Source organism: Erythrolamprus reginae, chromosome 5 (genome assembly GCF_031021105.1).
Source record: "Erythrolamprus reginae isolate rEryReg1 chromosome 5, rEryReg1.hap1, whole genome shotgun sequence".
NCBI classification, from domain to species: domain Eukaryota; kingdom Metazoa; phylum Chordata; class Lepidosauria; order Squamata; family Dipsadidae; genus Erythrolamprus; species Erythrolamprus reginae.
The window spans coordinates 50,802,865-50,825,616 of NC_091954.1; the positions used below are offsets into that span (position 1 = coordinate 50,802,865).

At 36.5% G+C, this 22,752-nt stretch overlaps 1 protein-coding gene across 14 annotated transcripts in view; it reads left to right on the top strand.

Annotated features, from left to right (window-relative positions):
• Nucleotides 1–22,752, top strand: part of FGFR2 (fibroblast growth factor receptor 2) — a 184,410-nt gene that overhangs the window by 157,506 nt on the left and 4,152 nt on the right. For 7 of the 14 annotated variants that reach the window (XM_070752590.1, XM_070752584.1, XM_070752586.1 and 4 more), the window contains 9 exons: nt 3,103–3,299; nt 8,846–8,997; nt 10,391–10,512; nt 11,149–11,259; nt 11,917–12,107; nt 13,236–13,358; nt 15,220–15,290; nt 17,618–17,755; nt 21,644–21,749. In XM_070752590.1, coding sequence (XP_070608691.1) covers nt 3,103–3,299; nt 8,846–8,997; nt 10,391–10,512; nt 11,149–11,259; nt 11,917–12,107; nt 13,236–13,358; nt 15,220–15,290; nt 17,618–17,755; nt 21,644–21,749 — 1,211 coding nt within the window. Of the gene's footprint in view, nt 1–3,102; nt 3,306–8,845; nt 8,998–10,390; nt 10,513–11,148; nt 11,260–11,916; nt 12,108–13,235; nt 13,359–15,219; nt 15,291–17,617; nt 17,756–21,643; nt 21,750–22,752 lie in introns of all 14 variants that reach the window. The other 7 variants (XM_070752580.1, XM_070752581.1, XM_070752593.1 and 4 more) reach the window with 1 other exon arrangement.

Sequence of the window (22,752 nt, forward strand, 5' to 3'; positions counted from 1 at the left end):
GGACATCTAGATGAATAAAAACTGCTTGCTTTATAACCCGTGAAGCTATTTCCTTATTATTACAGAATTGTACATTGTGTTGTTGAAACTTGCAGTTAATAATCTGCTGCTTTGTGTATTTGTGTTTGTGTGTTTGTGTTTAAAGTTTTATATAAAGATCCCTGCATGCATGCATTGCTAATGCATATAATTTACAGTACATCGCGGTAATTTTTTCTCAAAGTTTCCAGAGTTCGTTCTTTCCTCTTAGTATAAGAAATGCCCACATTGTAATTTTTTTACCTTTTTACCTTTTGAAACGCCATGCTGCACCCTTCACTAAACAGGTGGTTATGATTTAAGTGGCTGTTACTTCTGTTTGCCTGATTACCTTCCTATTTGCAACTGTTCAGGCACAATTTGATCAATTTATGTGAAGGAGTATTAACATCAGATCAGTGGTGGGTTGTTCCCGGTTCGGCCTGGTTCGGTGAACTGGTAGCAGTGGCAGCGGGAGGCTCCGCCCAGCTGCCTAGCATGCTTCTGTGCATGCGCAGAAGTGTCATGCATGCGTGCATGAGCAAACCGGTAGCGACAGGATTTGCAACCCACTACTGCATCAGATAATAGCTTCTAATATGCATGGCTTTTATGCTGACCAGTTTTTTAATATTGAAATAAAACTATTAGGTACATATAACATAAACTGAGATACCTAATAGTGGTTTTTCATAGACGTAAATAAATAATGGAGAAAAATATACCCAAAAAGTTATAACCCAAAAGTCACTGAAGGCTAAAACACTGTTTGTCACATTTATTTTAATCTTGCATTATTTATTTTAATGACATGGATATCAGCAAATCATTATACTAACCAAAACAATTGGATATAAAATTGATCATCCCCTGGAAGTGTGGTTGTGATAGCTGAAGAAATATTGAAAGTTTGCTATTCAACACATCTTAAATATATCTGTTTGGAAAAGGTTGATCTGCAAAATAAACATAGGTAGATGGTAACTATAAACTAGAATTTTAATTGTCCAGTGCCCTTTATGGACTGGATCTAATATGAGCACAAATCCCCTTTGTATGCTTGCTTACATACCTTACTTGCCTACCTCGATATGCGAGTGTATTTATGCTGAAGATAATTTGTATCTAGGCATAATTCAAAGATTGAAAATTTTTTGAAATTGTGAATCATTATAGATTTAAAAGTTTTAAACTTCTTGCATTTGTTCTTAGGGCAAATATGTCCAACTAATTATGATATCATTTTCATTATTAAATAGGACAATAGATAATAATTGTAATAATTATAGAAAACAGAATCCTTGGGGAAAAATGTATGTTTTTTAAAAAAGTAATTATTAAAAATAATAATTTTCTTCCTGTTGGCCTTATAAAGACCTATATTAGATTTCATAAATTGTTCTGACAAAATGTTTCCATATAAGACTAAGGTTTAGGTCCTCTTAAAGACCATTAAAGTGAATAACATTAGTATAAGACACTGGATGGCAATGCTTTAATAGCTACAGTTTTCAAAGATCTAAAACTTTTATGCTTGGTTCCTTCTGACATTAAAAGCCCTGATCCTATACTTATATCTTAGAAACATATATCGCCTTGTTCACTGGATTTAGTCCCATATGAGATGCATAGAAAATAAAATTGATGAATGTTTGGTCTTGAACACAATTCTCATTCATGAATGAGAAAACTTAATTCCAAATAATTGATTTATAGTTCCTACCAACTTTCAGTAGAAGTACAGAAGGCCAAGCTAGTTGACGTCTAATCTTTGTTATGCTTTGTTCTCTCATAATCCTTGCTTTTCCACTAGCTTTCAGTCCTTGTTTGGCTTTCCTTGTGTGTTCAGGTGGCCCACAGAGTTAACTACAACGTTCCTTAAAATTATTTTACTAAACCTGTCATTTGCTTCAGGCCAAGAGAGTGGGATAAATGTTGATTCATCTGGAATGAATTATCTGCCTGTTTTCCTATCTAAAGAGCCTTGGCTTTAAAAAAAGAAAAATAGAGTGAGAAGAAAAGGTGATCAGTCACATAATTCCAATAATACGTAGTTTTATTTTCAAAGATAAATAGGCTGGCTAATAATTCCTATAATGATTATATTCACAAATTATTATGAAAAATTCATTTAATTTTTAAAAAAAAGCCACTTTAGTCACATTCTAAAATATTAGATGTGCTAAACATTGAAACATTAAAATATCCTGTCCTTTAAGTTGGGTCCACACTGTGGAAATATTAGGCATTTGGTGTCTTGTAAACTTGGTGCAGCAGTATAGGTAGTTCTCGACTTACAACTACAATTGAGCCCCAAATTTCTATTGTTAAGTGAGACATTTGTAAAGTGAGTTTTGCCATATTTTCGTGCCTCAGTTGTTAAGCAAATCACGTTATTAAGTTATTAGTAAGTTATTAACTTACTAACCCGATTGTTAAATGAATCAGGCTTCCCATTGATTTTATTTATTTATTTATTGGATTTGTATGCCGCCCCTCTCCACAGACTTGGGGCGGCTTCTCAAAAGGCCACAAAAGGAGATCATATGACTTTGGGACCAACAACGGTCATAAATATGAACCAGTTGCCAAGCATCTAAATGTTGATCATGTGATTGCGGGGATGCTGCAAAGGTTTTAGCTTTAAAAAACAGTCATAAGTAAGGGTGAAATTGACTTGGTGGCATGGCAGGGGAAGGATATTGCAAAATCTCCATTCCTACTCCACTCCAAGGGAAAGATACTGCAAAATCTCCATTCCCTTCCCACTCCTGGGGGAAGGATATTGCAAAATCTGTATTCCCATCCCACTCTGGGAACATCCAGAGGTGGTATTTATTGATTCTCCAAACTACTCAAAATTTCTACTACTGGTTCTCCAGAACCTGTCAGAACCTGCTGAATTTCACCGCAGTCATAAGTCATTTCCCAGAGCCATTGTAACTTTGAATGGTCACTGAATGTAAGTTGAGTACTACCTGTGCTTGAGGTCCATCTATGTACCTGTTTTTTCTCTTCAGCTTGACGTTTTTCTGTTTCCTAATTTGTTGTCCTGCCTGTTCCCCCTTCACACTTGCACTGTAGCTTCAGTCACAAATAGACCCTATCCAACATACCCAGACTACGTGGAGATTTCTATCTACTGCGCGGGAGTCTTCATCATTGTCTGTATGGTGGTAGCCGTCATCGTGTGTCGCATGAGATCTACAACCAAGAAATCAGACTTCAGCAGTCAACCAGCAGTACACAAACTGACCAAGCGCATTCCTTTGCGCAGACAGGTAACAGAAAGTAGATAAAGAGTTACAGAAACCTACTTCCCTTCCCTTAAGCCAGCAGATCCTTTGGGGGCAAAAGGATTCCAATTCAGGGAATGTCTAAAAGCTGAAAAAACCAGTAGTTCTATAAATTGAAAGTTTTTGGGGAACCCACAGCAAAGTCTGATTCCAAATATTTAAATCATGTTTAAATCACAAAAATGTAGTCAGGATTTAGGATAATAGGTCAGTTCTCTGCATAAGCTCTGAGAGTGTTCATCCAGGGTATAAACATGTAGGAGAGTTGTTATGTGTATAACTCTGATCCAAGGAATTCACATTGAGGTAGTGAATAATTTTCCATTTTGAGTGCACAAATTCAATTAGAGAACTGGTTTTCAAAGTGTTGTAAGTTATTTAATGTCAGGAAAGAAATGAGTTATGTTGAGAAAGAGAGATTAAGTTTCTAGGGGAAAAAGAAATATTTACCAAACTACAATAAATAGAAAAGATTTAGCGCAGGAGGAGAGGAAAACCAGCATGTCTAGATTTTTTTTTGGAAGGGGGGGGAGTGCAAATTCCATAGGCACTGAAGTCTTCATCTGAACAGCAATAATTATGCTTTACTATAGCATCTCAACACAGTAATATGTCCACACAGTGGAATGTGGTTTCTGATCCCTAAAAACACTGTTTTTGTTCCTACACCATAGAGAGATAAAAAGATTTGCATGTATGAAATTGTGCCTTTGTATCTGTGTATGTGTGTGTATGTGTGTGCAGATAGAAAAGAATATTTAAAAAGAAATTGAAATTGGTGATATGTATTGATATACAGTTGTTTCTAATGCTATATTTTATGTTAAGTTACCATAAATAATATTTTTGAAGCTCCAGATCACCTCATGTTTGTGATATTCATAGTAAACCTTCCATAAGATACAGTAATACCTCGTATTACGAACTTAATTGGTTCCGGAAGTAGGTTTCCGGGGTTCGGAATTTTTTTGCCTCTTCTTATGAACTTTTTTCGGCTTACAAACCCACCGCAGATCGCAAAATGGCGCTCTGCTGGGCGCCACTGCTCTGCTGTCACCTTCTGAAACAGCTGGGCGCTTCTCAGTGGCCTCCGGAACCTGAACCCAAGCCTGAACTTCCGGGTTCAGCGTTCGGGAGGACACCGAGAAGCCCCCAGGCTGTTTCAGAAGGTGACAGCCGGGCGGCAGCGCTTCTTGGCGGCCTCCTGAACCTGAACCCAAAAAGTTCAGGTTCAAGTTCGGGAGAACGCTGAGAAGCCCCCCGGCTGTTTTAAAAGGTGACAGCCAGGCGGCGGTGCCCAGCGGAGCGCCATTTTGCGATTTGCGGTGAGTTCATAAGCCGAAAAAAGTTCGTAAGAAGAGGCAAAAAATTTCCAAACCTCAAGTTCGTATCACGAGGGGTTCATATCACGAGGGGTTCGTATCATGAGGTACCACTGTTTTTTGGTGATCTACATCAGTTATGATTTTACATGTAACATCCATCACTGGAAATCAGTTTATCAAAATCCTTATAAAAAACTAAACTACCTGTGTTTCCTTGAAAATAAGACCCTGTCTTTTTTGCCACCAAAAAAGGCACCACATCTTATTTATTTTCGGAGGGGGGGATGTCATCCATTGAGTCACCTCACTTGTGCATGTAGCCTCAACCTCCTTTTCGCTGTCAGAGGCCTTCAGGAACCTGGAAAGGCTTCTCTGAAGGCTTCTGCAGCTGATAACAAAGTTCTGGATCGATCCGGTGCTTGTTATCAGCTACAGAGGCCTTCAGAAAAGTCTTTGTGACTGCAGAAGAAATGGACTGGCAAGGCAGGTGTCGGGATGTGCGATGTTTGGCTGCAGCTGTTTGAAGGTAAGTAGTAGGGAAGCTCCACCCCCCCCAATCCCACCCTAGCTTAATTTTTACCCATGTAGCCTGGAGTAGTCAGGGTCTTAGTTGGAACTTATTTTGGGGATAGAGTTTATATTGAGTGCATGTGTAAAAATCAAGCTAGGACCTGTTTTGGGGGAAGGTCATATTTTGGGGAAAATACGGTATTATGATTAAATCATTTCTCATTTACATGGCCATCATCTTGCCACTGAAATTAATATGAAATAAAAATTAACATAATATTTTTAAATATTTTAATTGGAAGTATTATTTCTTTATTTGCATGAGCCCTACTTTTAAATTTTATAGTCTCTGCAGAAGAATTTTGGCATGTTTTAAAGAATCAGACCATTTTGTATTCACCCTTTGTTTCAACTGCTTTGAAGCTCATAGAATTTGGTACTCAATGTATTTTGATGCAAAAAATTGTCCTGATACACATTGCTTGTTTGATACTCAGTTTTTTAATCTAAATGTTTTTCTATAGTAATCTGAACAACTATTCTGTCACTTAACTGAGGATAGCACTTGATTTGTTTGGTCAAATTAATGTGAGCATAACGTTTTGGCAGGTTTGAATTCATATTAAAATAATTCCCCCTTTGTTTTCTAATGTGATTATCCCTGTTGTTTAGTAACAGCATATTTTACATCAAGCTGTCGTCTATCATTTCTCACATGGCCCTAGGTTAAATTTGTTTTAATTTTGCTACCAGTTTCCATCACAATCTACTTTTTCTTCCCTCCCACCACAAATGCTGGTAAAATTCCAGAAAAAAATAAAAATGGTGAGCAATTATAAATATTTGAACATCTAAGACATGTCATTAAATAACTGCCATGGAGGATCTGTTTATTCCTCCTTCCCCTTCTCACCCCCTGCCAAAAAAAGAAGAAGAAATAATGGTGGACACAACCATCTCACAAAGCATAGCATTTACAACAGGCAAGCAGGGAGACGTATGGTGAGCTGATCCAATAAATGTGTGATTAACATACTTAAATATGTTTGAATATTTAGGAGAACAATTTGTTATTGATACTAAAACACAAAGCATTAGGTAAGGTATAGCATTAATTTTTCTCCTAGGCGAGTGATGGCGAACCTAGGGCACGGGTGGCATAGGTGGCATGCGGAGCCATATCTGCTGCCATGCAAGTTGTTGCCCTAGCTCAGCTCCAACATTCATGTGTGCTAGCCAGCTGATTTTTGGCTCACATAGAGGCTTTGGGAGGGTGTTTTTGGCTTCCAGAGACAATCCAGAGGGAATGTTTTTACCCAGGGAAGCTTTTGGAGCCTGGGAAAGGTGAAATACGAGCCTACTAGGCCCACCAGAAGTTGGGAAACAGGCCATTTCCAGCCTCCAGAGGGCATCCGTAGGGTGAGGGATGGTGTTTTTGCCCTCCCCAGAAATTGAGTTATGGGTGTGGACACTTGTGCATGTGCGATAGGGCACACACAGGCTCTTCTGGCACCCGAGAAAAAAAAGATTTGCCATTCCTGTTCTAGGTAGATGGCACTATTCAAAACAAAACACTGAACTTCATATTCTAAGAATTTCTATGAGAGATTCTTGTCAAGCAGGATCATGCTAGAGACCACTGTTTTATTTAACAGCATGTTCTAGTTTCACTTAGTGTCATGTCAGCTGGAATAAGGGAACTGAGACACCAAAAGAGGTATTTGTGGGACATGAGTTCTTACAGGTTATCTTTACTCTGGTATATATATTACAGGATTTGAAGAGAAAGGTTTCAAACTGTATATCCAGTTTATAAAATAAATATTGTTACTTAAACAGCTTGTAAATGAACATTAAATATTACTTTTGAATTGGGAATAAAAGATCTGTTCATTTAACAGTCATATCAAATCATAAATTAAAAGTGCGTTCAGTCAGACTTTATATTCCAGAATGATTCTCAGATTATGTTGCAAGAAATGATATTTATTTCCATATTTTGAACGGCAACTTTTCAGGGTCATAATCCAACAGTGTTTAAGTAAACAATTTTTCTTTGTTTGACTTTGGTTGAACGTTTAACATTGAATATGGGAAGACTTTATTTTTGCATGTATGAGAGTAAGACTGAAAAGTGAATGGATTGGGGTGTGCATCTGCATTTAATCACAATATATAGATGATCCAACTGATGTTACATCCAGACATAGCTAATGATAGAGTCACTAGGCTAGAAAGTAGGAAAGTGTTAATTCTAGTCCCGCCTAGCCATAAAAAACAGCTGTGTGACTGGCCCAGTTAGTCTATCTTAGCCCAACCTATCCCGCAGTTGTTGTTGTGGACACAATAGGAGAAGAAAGGTGAGTTGGATATTTTTGCAGTTTTGAGTGATATATAAAAATAAAATAATCCTAAATAAATAAAAACAAAATTAATTACTTTCATCATATAATATGGAAAAGGATGAATTTATATCAGTGTCACATTCATAAAGTGTATCCCTCTTGTAAATTATTGACAAGTCTCGTTCAAATTTAAGAAGCCTGAATAATTTTCTAAAATTGTATGAATGGATAGGAAAGTTAATCTGCTGAGCTTTATTTTCTTTTTTGAAAAGGAAGCGGAGAAGGGGGAGAAGGAGGGAGAGCATGAGGGGGTGGATAAGAACATAAGAAGCGCCATGCTGAATCAGGCCAAAGCCCATCAAGTCCAGCATTCTTGTCACACAGTGGCCCACCAATTGTACATGGGGATCTTGAGTAGAAAGAGAAGGCAAACCCCTCCCTTTCCCTTGACCCCCAACCATAGTTCCCTCTAAGCTGAGCAGTGAGCAATCGCTCACTTAAAAATCATCATCAACTCAGAGTTTTCCAAACCTGCCCAGAAGCCGAGAGGGAAAGAGTGAGAGGGAAGGAGAGAGAGAGGAAGAGAGGAAGAGAGAGAAACAGATAGAAAAAAGAGAGGAAGGAAAAGAGAAAGAAAAAGAATGGGAGTAAGGAAGAGAGAAAGAAAATCAAAATCTAGTTTGAAACTAGCTCCACTATTTAAGTGGCATTTTGATATTGATAGAGTTGCCCTGTTATGAGCTCACTGTTATAGACACACAGTACAGTATTTTATTTTGAAATTCTCTGAGGCAAAACAGGGTGGGTTTTTTATTTGTTTGTTTGTTTGTTTGTTTGTTTGTTTGTTTATTTAGTATTTCTGTGCCGCCCAGTCCCGAAGGGACTGCCGCTCAGGCACTATACTTTTCTGCCCACCCCCCAAAAAATTAGAGGGAACACTGCCCCCAACAAATGGTACTCAAGGGAATCCTGCCTGCCTCAACCAACATAGAGGCGGCACATGGACATCCGTTTCAATAACTATGTTGATAATCACAACATATTTTAAAAATATGTTTTGGCACAATAAGAATGAAAGATTGTCACAAATATAGTTAGTAAATAATATGAACATCCATTCAGAATTCAGTAAGGAAAGTCTGGATCTATAGTTAATTTAATATGAAGTTAATTAAAAGAAGTGTTTTAATAGTAAGATTCCCCCCAGGATATTACAATTGTCAGTAGGGAATTTACTCCCTTTCAGAAACCAATTAGTAACCATGAGCTGGCTGTTCTCCTTTCTAGTGCCAGTTTGCAACAGTTGGGCCCAGATTACATCTCCTTTTTGCATCTTGTATTAAAATAACAGGTGTCTGCAGAATCAAGCTCTTCTATGAACTCCAACACACCGTTGGTGAGAATTACTACTCGTCTTTCTTCCAATGCTGATGCTCCCATGTTGGCTGGAGTTTCTGAATATGAACTACCAGAAGACCCAAAATGGGAGTTCTCGAGAGATAAGTAAGTAATTATGAAAGAAAATGATATTTCAGTCTTTCAGTTGCCATATCCTTTATCCAGAAGAATTTTATATATTTACTAATGCTATGACAAAGAAGGGCAATAAACTGGTCATGGTATAGAGGGATTCCCCCGCCCCCCACTTTTCTATTGTATGTTATAAATGAAATAAATGTGGTCCTCACTTCAAACCAAACTCTGGTTGTCCTTCATTCTTAACCAAAGTTAAACATTTTGGATGCATGTAATCCAGTTTTTAGAATCCACCTCACATTGGGGTTTTTTTTCCAAACTTCAAACAACTTGTTTTCAAAATGTATCTCTGAACAGTTTGCTTTTTGGCATTTCATGTATATTTATGGAAATACTTGTAATTAGGTGAATGAAAGCTAGTGCCATACATTTCACTTGCCACCTGCAAGATTCTAGTCAACAGTGGGGGTTGTATGCATAACTCTGTCAGCCTTTCCCTGAGGGGAAACATTAATGCGGAAAATCTTAACGCATTAAACACTTAAAACAGCATTCAGCATAAATGCTGGTGCACCAGATTTGTAATGAAAGAAGCTCTTTAAACTGAAGTTTATTAGATTGGGGGCTGTAAGCTCACAAAGGCAACATTGTTTAAATTCATATAAGAAGCACAAGAACACATAAATTAGTCATTTTCCAATGCAAATGTTTGCTTTCTGCCAAGATCTTAAATTCAATTTTAGTTTCAGAACGAGCACAGCATGATCACAGCTAAGCATACAACCCTTTAGTCTTTGTCTATTGTCAAAGAAGCAGACATTTTCATAGCAGATATATTAGTGTTCATTAATATTAACATGGTTAAATCAAAAGCTTTTTCAGTTAAATCCTTCTTTTTAAAGAACATTTTACCTTAATTGTGTTTTTATGCCATGGACATTTAATTTTATATGAAAGAAAACATTGTGCATTCAGACTGGTTTGAAAATATACCAACAGTAGGTATTATTGTCTGCTACATGAGAATATATAAAAATAACCATTTGATACGTTGACATTCCATAACCCATAGTTATATTCCTGAGCTTGGGACAAAACGTTCTGTGCTTTTAAGATACAGAATCATTAAGTGACATTTTTCAGAATTCAAGCAAGCTATTAAATCCTCCTTTGGTACTTCCAAATGTATGAGAAAGTGTTGCCAATAAGTATTAATTACACACAGAATCCGTACTTCAAAAGCTGAATGGAGGAACGTGCCCAAACGCCTGGATGTATTTTAATACCCTTGTTAGTTCTTTGTAAGAAATGTCCCAGTCCAAATGGTTTGATGAAAGGTTCTTTTATGTTTCACTCTTATATTTCACCAATTTAAACCACTCATCAGATGCTTTGTGCTTATCCTTGATTTACATCCCAGGTTGACACTAGGGAAGCCTCTTGGGGAAGGATGCTTTGGTCAAGTTGTCATGGCAGAAGCAATGGGCATCGACAAAGAAAGGCCAAAAGAAGCAGTTAGTGTTGCAGTGAAAATGCTGAAAGGTAAAGAATCAAGTGTCAAGTTCTGCAATTCATGTTTCTTTCGTGGTCTCTGAACTCTTAAACTGTAGAAGCCCAAAATTCATTTAGTTCAGCAGTTTTCCTAGTAAAACAGTGCATTTGGCAGTATATTTAATTTTAGTAGTGGCTATTTACAAAGAGAGACTATTTGTATAGTCATCGATACACCTGACTGGAAAGCATAAAACAGTGAGTTCTACTCTGCCCCTGCACACACAGTCAGCTGAGTGACCAGTCACTCTCTTTCAGGAACAAAGCAATGGAAAACCATTTCTGAGAAATGCTGCCAAGAAAATTTTAGGGACTAATTCAAAGGCACACAGACATAAAAATTACAAACAAGGCAAATAAAGTTCATAGCTGATTCATTACTTGTTTTATGCTGTCATTGGTTTACATCATAGCATCATACCTAATAGACCATAGTCTGATTTCCTTGGGAAGGAAACAAGCTACTTTTAGCTCATCAAGGGGTTGGCCAGTATAAATCAAGGCAGGCAGTAAAGATTTGGTTTAGAATTGCCATTTTACTAGGTGGGTGGACTCTTCAATAATGGAAAAGTGAGTTGAGTTCGTACATTATTTAAAACTGCATGGCACTTGTTCTGTCTTTCATAGATGATGCCACAGAGAAAGATTTGTCTGATCTGGTGTCTGAGATGGAGATGATGAAGATGATTGGGAAACACAAAAATATCATCAATCTTCTGGGAGCATGCACTCAGGATGGTGAGTGTCATTTGGACGCTGCAGTCTAAAGTTGCTGAAACAATGTCATTTTATTGTGCAACGTGCAACTTTTTTTTTTCCCGCACAAGCTAAATTAAAATTGCAGACTGAGGGGCATTAGTGATTCTGATGAATAGCATACTTGTACTTCACTTGAAAAACAAAACATAACTCAGAAGTAGTGTGCTTGGACACAGATGTCACTTTCCACATCATTAATTCTGCCACGTAACTATATTACAGTATTAGGAATATTATTAAATCTCCCCATCCTTCTTTTCCTACCTTTGCACTGTAATTCCCTAGAACCCAGACATTGGAAAAATTATTAACTGAACTCACTCCATTGATGGATTTTCCTATTCTAAAGTCTGTGGGAAAGTTGCAGGAGAGCAAGTGCAGTACTTATGTGAAATACTAAACTGTACAACTAGTATGGATAGTTGCATAAAGACTCTGTTTTAATGAAAAGAGAGAAAAAAAAGATGCAGTGGAATAGTTTTGCTGTGCCTTGCTTTGCATTTAGATTCATTTTCTAATATCTAAATATACTTTTTGTATATATGGGGGTGGTTGTATTATAGATATATTGAATTTATATTCTGCGTATGAATCGCAAAAATATCTCATCATTCTGTACATTTGCTTATTTTAAAGGGCCTCTATATGTGCTTGTCGAATATGCTTCCAAAGGGAATTTGCGAGAATACTTGCGAGCCCGGCGTCCACCAGGAATGGAATATTCATTTGATATTAACAGGGTCCCTGAAGAGCAGATGACATTCAAAGACTTAGTCTCATGTACATACCAGTTGGCAAGAGGAATGGAATATTTAGCATCACAAAAGGTAAGTCAGTGCTCTTTTTAAAAAAGTTTTTCATTGCAGTTTGGTATTGTCATGTAAGGATGTTATTTTTCCAAAAGACTTTTACATTTAAAGAATTAAATCAGCATATGATACAAAAAAGTCTTTCTCATACAAAACATATGGACATATATGTAACAAAACAACTGATTAAATTTATGTGGTTGCAATAGGCCTATCACAACATAGTCATGGTATATAAACCTTCCAAATGAGAATGAAAATTCATACATTAAGATTTCTATGTATTGTTCATTCTTTTCCTTTTGAATATTTAGCAACCCATTACTATTCAAACACATGTTCATTTTTCTGGCAGATGGTATATCTCTACCTGGTCACGGAACAAATTAAGTTCTTAAGTAGAGGTACCACTGTATTATAAACTTCATTTTGTATTTAATTAAATTGGACATTTAGACATGTTTTTAAAAGGGATTACAGCATACATAATTGTGCAGTTCTGTTGACTTGAAGACTAACAGATTAATAATTTATTATTATTATTAATTTTTTTTGCAATCCAATCAAGAGTCCTGGGAGATCCCTGGAGCAAGATTGTCAAAATCTTAAATCAATTTTTTACAAATATAAAATTAGAATAATCATGAGTTAAAAGAAAAAGGTTGAATAAAAATAGATAAGTCTAATGTAATCCTAGTTTCTAAATGACTTCTTGAATGTTTTTAATAGAACCCAGTAACAAACATTAGTATGCATCTATTTTATTACTCCATGGTTCATTTTATTTTTTTAGCAATCTCCTAAAACATTGTTTTTGTTAGTGTATTGCTTTCCCTTAAAGTTATCTTTAAGACTTCGCTGATGTTTATTTTTGCGCCAACAAGAGAATCCTTATTGTTTGTGGATGTATTGGGCAAAGAAAAAATATCAGAAAATAACACCATATGAATTGGTGGATTTTCAACCTTTTGAATCCTGGGGAGTAAATATCTTATATGTTAATTATCCGAAGTGCTTTTTTATATTGATGTAAACGTCTCATGTAAGTATCTGTTTCAAGCAATAACATTCTTTTAAAAACTGAGAATCATGTTACAGATGGATTTTTCATTTCTTTGTATCTTATTTTATTGTATTATTTTTCAGTGCATCCATCGAGATTTAGCAGCGAGGAATGTTTTGGTTACTGAAAATAATGTCATGAAAATAGCTGACTTTGGGTTAGCAAGAGACATCAACAATATAGATTATTATAAAAAGACTACTAATGTAAGTGAATGACAGTCTTATCACTTGCTCTGCTATCTTTTTCTAGCGAACTTAAGTAAGGCAAATGCATTCTTAATGGACTTTTTGTACAGCAGCCTAACTTTTAATCAAAGAATGAAAATAATAGGCAAGTGTGTAAGGATTCCTAACTCCTTTTTACTAGGAAGGGAAGGTTATCTGCTTACATAGTCTGAAAGAGTACATGTTACATGATTCTTTATAGGGGAGAGATTTTAGTGGGTCTTTTTTTTAAATGGTGTCTGCTAAAACTGTAGAACATTATTTCACTCTCAGTTTGTGGCTCTGTTTAAGAGGGACAGAATTGTGGACTCATAAACAGATGCATGGCTATGCCACTTTGTGGAGGTTATTTTGTGGAACACATTATTTATGTAATTGATGGCATTTGATTTTAATTCTGTAAATATCTCTGATTAGCCATGTTTCAACTGGGCTTCATGGAATCTTGGTGGTGTTCTTGTCAATGAGCCTTGGTGGTGCAGTGGTTAGAGTGCACTATTGCAGGCTATTTCTGCTGACTGACTGCAATTTGGCAGTTCAAATCTCACCAGGCTCAAATTTGACTCAGCCTTCCATCTGTCCGAGATTAGCAAAACGAGGACTCATATTATTGGGGGCAATATGCTGACTCTGTAAACTGGGTAGAGAGGGCTATAAAGTACTGTGAAGCGGTATATAAGTGCTACTGCACTTAGACTTATATTCTCCTGGTTAAAGTATAAAGCATCATCATTTATATCATATTTATATAGACAGTTTTCATATTGTCAATCTCTTTATGAATGTGATAATCGGTCCTTGTCACAGGCAGCTACTTATATGAGACTTTTTAAAGGTATATTTGTTTAAAGCTGCATAAAGCTAAAGAGGCTGACAGTATGAAAACTGTATAGATAATATTAGAAAATTACTGTATTTCCCTAGGCCAATCCCTGAATGGATAGCCCGAATCATTACATTTTTCTTCTTGCTAAAATATAAATGCTTGTTTATTTTTACCATATTTGTGTCTCATCTTTTTATATAATTGACCAGAAACAGAATTGAGTGGATGGTTATCCATCCAGGGACTGTTTTCAGCTCTAGAACTGTTATGAGTGGAAATGAGTGCCATTAGCTAGATCTGGGCCATCTGGATTTTTTTATAAATTTAAATAATTAAGCAGAGAAGATTCTCTCATTGAAAAAGCATTTGCAAATGCTTGCAGGCTAGTTTACATATTCCTGCATTCATGGTCAAATAAAACCTGCGTATGAATTCTTTGGAAGGTTTAGAATCTTGTACAAGAGATAATAAAAGATAATGAACTTTTATCTTCTCTTCTTTTCAACCCTGGATCTTTTAGTGTTGAAATTCCAGGTCCATGGAAATTAACAATCATAAATTAAAGATGTGCGGTGCTCAGATCCAAAGCTGGCAAAAGTACTTAAGACCCAGCACCAGCACTTTCTCTGTACCTGTATTTAAAGGAGTTGTCCTGTTTCCTGATACTCTGTTATCACCTCCATGACGCTTCTTGAGTTCAGAAGAGTATATTCCTGAGCCCACCCATATATATAAGGCAAACCCAGAAAAGATGCTAATATTTTGTAGCTGCTGTTGAATATGAAACTCTATTGTCTGCTTCAATGTGAATACTTTACATATCTGTTCACAAGTCTCTGAATGAGTCACAAGATCTGTAAAGAAAGACTTTATTTTTGTATGTTGTACATATGAAAGTTGCTTTGGCATCTCCCTTCTTTTTAGTATAGCTTAAATGAACCTGTCTGCATTCACTGTGTGCCGCACTATTTGTTAATGCATTTGTTAATCTTTCATTTCTTATTAAATGCCCAGGGTCGATTGCCTGTGAAGTGGATGGCACCGGAAGCGCTATTTGATAGAGTTTACACACATCAAAGTGATGTGTAAGTAATTTTATCTTATAAACTTTTTTATCTTCTTGAAATGAATTTACAGCTACTTCCAAACAAACAGAATTGCATACAATAAAACACTTATTAAACCAATTTAATTATATCTTATATCATTTTTCCTTTCAGCCTTTGGACCATCATGGGAAATTACTTAACTCTAGCATAATTTTGATATATTTATACTATACTTCAGAAAATTTAGTGAGGTTTTCTCTCTCTCTCTTTAATGAATAAGAGAAGGCCTTTTCCTTCTTACCACATTAGATTGAAAAGCCAAAGAAAACAATTGATATTTTCAATTTCATTCCTGATGTGTGAACTCTTTCTTTAAGCAAGATTATTCTAAGTAGGTTTCTCTGCCCTAATTTTTCTGAAACTCTTGTTTGCTATTTCATTTCCCAGTTGTTGTTGTTGTTTTTTTTTAAAAAAAAAATGGCCTTAGACATTGCTCTGTTACTAATATGGTTAGCTTCAGAGCACATGAACAACAATCTGAGTTCTTCTCAATAGGTATAGGTTTCTTCCATTAAACCACTTTTTATATATGCACACTGCCCATGGATTGTTTTAAATTATTTCACTTGCAGTATATTCTCAACTAAGTAATTTGTGGCTTCCTATATCCTGAATAGTGCAGTACAAGATGACATTTGTCAGAAAATAATATTTTTATATATTTCTTATTTCTCTAAGGACTGACAAAAAAACTATGGAAAGAAGTAATAGCCTAGGTATCTGATCCTTATAACTGATTATTCTTTTTCAGCATGATCATATTTTTTCATATTATTATATACTATATTTCTCTTTATGGAAACTTTCATAATAGCTTAAAATAATAAAAAAACAATTTCCCAAATTCTGGAAGAGGGAAAGGTGAACATGTGGAGGAATTTATAATATAATATTGGGATTGACACTTGAAAATCAAAGAGCACTTTCAATCTGCAAACCCCTTTTCCCTTAATCTAATTTCAGCTTGTTCTCTCTCATCCACTCTCATCCATTACATTTAGATTACATTTAGATAATGTTCAAGGATACCAATTTGTATTTTATCAGCATAGCGATGCCACCCAAGTCAAAGCTATGAAATAAATAGTGCACTCAAGACCACCCAGAGGGATATCACATTTGATAATACAATCTCATCAAAAAGGTCGGCTAATCCATGAAGGTGACCAATCTTAGTACCATGCCATATCCTGGAGAAACCCCAATAGAAATGCAACCTGGTTATCAATTTTATCCAAATGCTTTGTCCTGGAGCTGGAAGGCCACTCTTTTATCAACAATCCTCCAAGAATGGAGTTTATAAATCTGAGTTATAATTATAGAGATTCCAGGCCAACAAAAAACAGTTCTGGGTTTCATTTAGGCAGGAGAACTTCTTCCATTGTCATTAGACCATGATAAAAATGTCTATAAGCAGTTTAATCTTTTGAACCAATCTCAACAAAACAATTCCTTTGGGTTTTTTTAATTGTATATTTTTAATTTTCAACCATAAGGAATTTCTCAGGATTTAGGTACATCTATACATTATTTTATGACCACTATGCCTTCTGCATTTTATTCTGTTCCAATTTATTTCTAAATTTAGTACGCTCAGGATATACTGCATGTTTGATGACATATAGAGATGTAATTATAGGATAAGATTTTAGAAACATAGAAACATAGAAGTCTGACAGCAGAAAAAGACCTCATGGTCCATCTAGTCTGCCCTTATACTATTTTCTGTATTTTATCTTAGGATGGATATATGTTTATCCCAGGCATGTTTAAATTCAGTTACTGTGGATTTATCTACCACGTCTGCTGGAAGTTTGTTCCAAGGATCTACTACTCTTTCAGTAAAATAATATTTTCTCATGTTGCTTTTGATCTTTCCCCCAACTAACTTCAAATTGTGTCCCCTTGTTCTTGTGTTCACTTTCCTATTAAAAAGGAAATCCTGGACCTTATTTAACCCTTTAATATATTTAAATGTTTCGATCATGTCCCCCCTTTTCCTTCTGTCCTCCAGACTATACAGATTGAGTTCATTAAGTCTTTCCTGATACGTTTTATGCTTAAGACCTTCCACCATTCTTGTAGCCCTTCTTTGGACCCGTTCAATTTTGTCAATATCTTTTTGAAGGTGAGGTCTCCAGAACTGAACACAGTATTCCAAATGTGGTCTCACCAGCATTCTATATAGCGGGATCATAATCTCCCTCTTCCTGCTTGTTATACCTCTAGCTATGCAGCCAAGCATCCAATTTTGCACTGATCTGATTCACACACCCTTTACTTCATTTTTTAATTTTTTTCAGGTGGTCATTTGGTGTTCTAATGTGGGAGATCTTCACTTTAGGTGGGTCACCATACCCAGGAATTCCAGTGGAAGAGCTTTTCAAATTGCTTAAAGAAGGACACAGAATGGATAAACCTGCCAATTGCACCAATGATCTGTAAGAGCTCTTTGGACATATATGTATGAAAGAGATTAACGCCCTTTTGTGATTTAATTCAGTTTTTTTTCTTTTATTCCTTAAATGCATGTGACATCAACACAGTGTATGGCTTCTTACCAGGACACAATTCACATTTTCTCTTGCAATTACTCAAATGGGTTAAAAAACTTAACTGACAATAAGTTGGTATTAATAACTATTGCATCATGACTATAAAAAAAATCTTTGTTTACCGTAATTCTCAAATTGTCTATTGTGAAAAACAGTTAAAATTTTATTTCCATGCAAACAGCATCCGGTTGTGCATTTCACCATTAAAGAAATACAAGTAGTCCTACAAATGTTGAATGCAACATTTCTGTTGTTAAGTGAGTTTTTCCATTTTTTCAACCCTTCTTACCACAGTTGTTAAGTGAATAACTGCAGTTGTTAGTAAGAGGAGTCTGGTTTCTCCATTGAACTTGTTTCTTAGAAGGTCGCAAAAGGGATCACATCATCCCGGGACCTCGCAACCATCATAAATATGAGTCAGTTGCCAAGCTTTTGAATTTTGATTTTGTGACCATGGGGAAGTTGCAATGGGCAAGTGTTAAAAACATCCATAAGTCACTTTTTTCAGCAACAAAGTGACCTTGAATGGTCACTAAGTGAATTGTTGTAAGTCAAGGATTCTACCTGTGAAGCATTTCTAAAAAATAAAGCCAAGGTCTTGCCATGATATCAGGAAGGTTGTTGGTGGTGGTGGTCACAAAGTGACTTTTTAATTGTGCCTATAGTGTTATGTGTGAGAGTATGTGTTTATTTATTTATTCATTTATTTATTTAATTTGACTTCTATGCCACCCAATACCAAAGGAATCAGGGCGGCACTCAACAGTATAAAATTACAATAACAATAGCAATAAAAAGAAGTCAAGGAAAAAATGAGCAATATCTAAAATTCTAATTAAAACTTAAAACACAATTCAATAACACACGTACCAGTCATACATACCATAGTGTGTTAAACATAGTGTGTTCAACTTCAGAAAAATTGAAGTCAAAATGACATTGGATAACAAAAAAGATATCTAAATTATTTTCACTATATGTACTATATGTATATAGTCCTCAAATTACAACAGTTGATTTAGTGGCCGTTCAAAGTTACAATGGTACTGAAAAAAGTGACATACGAGTAGGGGGCAGGCTACCAATTTCAGCCCTACTGGAACACACTGGGAGCATGCCCCTGTGCGCGCGCCCATGCAAAGATGTGCGTGTGCATGATTCACGGGGTTTTTGTGTTTCTGCGCATGTGCGGAAAGAAAAAAACTCAGAAATTGGAGACAAGAGCTGCTGGTCACGAGTGACTGGATAAATAAAGTAAGAGCTCTGCTGCTAGCCCCTGCCACGCATCCCCCCTGCCTGCTCCCATCCGCCCAACGCACTGCCAGCTGCTGCCATGCTCCCCCTTGATGCTGGCATGAGCGATGGGAGCTGTTGGCTCCCATCCGCCCACTATGTTGCCAGCCATTGCCATGGCACCCCTCGCCCCCTGATGCCACCACGAGCGGCCTGCCTACTCCACCGCACTGCGGCTCTTACCTTCAATCTCCTGGTCGATGGGTCATGGCACGGGGAGCAGGCAGGGTTCCCCCAAGCTCTATGCTCTCCCACATGTGCTGAGAGATGCCTGCAGGAGAGCAGAAAGCAGGCCACCCAGCCAGAGCTCGGATGGGTGGCTGTTGCTTGCTGGCCCCACCTGCTGCTCTAGGCGTCATAACGAGATTTGGCTGTTATGCATGTGCAGCAGCCGAAATCTCGTTGCGGCAGCGAGATTTGGGTAGAAATTGATGTTTCCTTACTTCTGCGCATGTGCAGAAGCAAAATACCGGTAATTTTTATCGGAATTATGCTGGCTGCACATGCACTGCACATGTGCACCCAGTGGCAACGGAGCAGGCCTACGCGCTCCATTACTGCTGCTGGAACGGCGTTCCTGCCATTCCAGGTAGTAGCCCACCACTGCATATGAGCCTTTTTCACACTTACGACCATTGCAGCATTCCCATAGTCATGTGATTAAAATTCAAGACACTTGATAGACTGATTCATGTTTATGACGGTTGCAGTGTCCTAGAGTCAGGTGTTCAGCTTTTATGACCGTCTTACAAGCAAAATCAACGTGGAAAGCTAGATTCACTTAACAATCTTGTTTCTAACTTAACAGCTGCAATGATTCAGTTAATCACCATGGCAAGAAAAGTTGTTAAAATGTGGGAAAACTCACTCAACAAATGCCTTGCTTAGGAACAGAAATTTTGAGCTCCATTATGGTCCTAAGTCGAGGACTATCTATTGGAGTGGGTTTTTGTGTTGCTTTCTCTTGGTTTTTTCTCTGGCTCCACTTTTTTCACAGAGTGAAACCTCATTTGGAGGAAGGCTGTGCTTTATTTCCAAAGGCCGCTCAAATTTGAAAATGCCACCCGGACTGATACCTTTTGTACTATTTTAAGTCATTTGTTTACAGAAATGAGATAAAATGTCGAATACAATGGGAGCATTATCTCTTGCATCTGAAGTCCATTGCATTAACACCCACTAAATTGAGATCACCCTGAATATGAAAGCAAAGTATTTTTAGGAAGGAAAAAACAACAACCAGAAATCATTATCTAGCTTGAATTAGGCAATAGTTTATTTTGTTTAAATAATTGTTCAGGAGCAGAACAGCATTTAAAGCTTTTACCTAGCTCACATGGTTATACCCCCCTCAGATTGCTTTCCTTGAACCTCTGCAGTCCTAGCATATGGTTCACAGATTTCTCATATAATCAGCAGTAAGCTTTCTGTCTTCTACTTACGTATGGAATTATAGTACAATCTGGACAGATTTCCAGACAATTAGAATAGCCTTTTCTCTTTAGTGCAGCATTAGGATTACCTGCAGCTGAATGCCATTAATGGTATATTCCATGCCCATTTAATTTACCTTCATTTATCTAGAGGGTGGATGATCACACACAGGGAGCAAGGAACAAAGTTAGCTGATTTACTGTTTCATTCCTTCCTGTGCTATACATAATTCAGGGTTTGGAATGGATGAGGACACTGTTGATAACCTCACTTCTTTTTCCTCTTAGAATATAAATACATTAAACAGTACAGTATAAGTAAGGAAGACTTGCTCAGCACGGCTCGCCTCTTCTTCCAAGCCTGAAGACTTTTAGCATAATATTTATTTTAGGCAAAGGAAGATTTCGACAGCCAGGAAAGGATCCAATTCCCAACAGCTCCAGCTTCTGTAGCCAAGCACCAGATATAATGGAACTTGCAATTCAACAACAATTGGAGTACAGTATTTCTTTTCAATAGAAATTATTGCTCTAAAGTCTAATAATGACATTAGTAAGGACAAATGCAGATAGCGAATGAGAGCCAATTTAACTTACTCCATCAATTCTCAAATTTGTAAGCAAGGAGGTTAGGAGGATAAATTTTTAAAATTCTGCAATGGGACAGGATGCCCTCATAGTATTAAATTGACCACCAGAAGGATTTCCTGCTGTTTTATTTAATGTAAGTGGAAAAATCATGGTGCTAATTTACAAAAATGTCACACTCACCCCTAAGAGTGGTCCACTATCTCTTTTCTGCTGATAGAATTTCTAATTGCAAATTGAACTAATTGCATAAAAATGATATTAAAACATATTGAATTATTTTGCCTAATAATAAATGTATATGCAATCCTCTGGACTACAGGTATGTTTCCTTAAAGAGAAAAATACTTAAAGACATGTAAAACATGAATACATGCTGACCTTTTGCTAAACAGCAGTGAGATATCATGAATATGCCATAGAGACATTAATTAACTTAATAAAATCCTGGTTTCCACAGCTACATGATGATGAGAGACTGTTGGCATGCAGTGCCTTCACAGAGACCTACTTTTAAACAGCTTGTGGAAGATTTAGATCGTATCCTCACACTTACAACTAATGAGGTGAGTTAAACGATTTCTCCATAAACATTCAGTAAAGAATGGCAATAAGAGTTGTTGAGGTAATCTTCATATAATAGTTCACTGGCAACCAACCTGTTAGAGAAAATCTAGATGTCTTAATTTGTACTCATGCAATAAAACAAAATCTGAGTGCAGATAATTATTTTGCGATCTAGAAAAACAGAGGTGGGGAACCTTTATGACTTTGGACTTCAACTCCCAGAATTCTTGAATTAGTAGTTTTAAAAGGGGTGGAGTTCTCCATCTCTGTAGTACAATAAAGTAACTTACAAGGTGTAAGGTAAAATAATTGGCCAAGAAATTTATTTCAGGATGAATGAGAGATACTTAAAGACGTATTTGTAACTTCTTCCCAACTTTACTATTTTAATTAATGTCTTATACAAATAGGAAACAGTAGGGTTGGATAAATTTATTTGTTTGTTTGTTTATATTTATTTATTTACTTATTTACTTATTTACTTACTTACTTACTTATTTACTTATTTACTTACTTACTTACTTACTTACTTACTTATTTACTTTTATTTACTTATTTACTTATTTACTTATTTACTTATTTACTTATTTACTTATATGATGCCCCTCTCCAAGGACTTGGGGGCGGCTTACGACATATAAAAAATAATGTGAACATTGTAATCCAATTAATTTTAAAACTACTTAATCTAAAACCCCAGTGGCGTTAAAATCAATCATTACCATTCACACAACAAACATACATTACATTTAGAAACATAGAAGATTGATGGTCCATTTAGTCTGTCCTTATACTATTTCCTGTATTTTATTTTAGGATGGATATATGTTTATCCCAGGCATGTTTAAATTCAGTTACTGTGGATTTACCAACCACGTCTTCTGGAAATTTGTTGGCCAGGGGGCTATAGTCTTAATAGCCCCAAGCCTAGTGGCATAGATGAGTCTTGAGACTCTTGCGGAAGACAAGGAGCATGGGGGCAGTGCGAATCTCTGGGGGGAG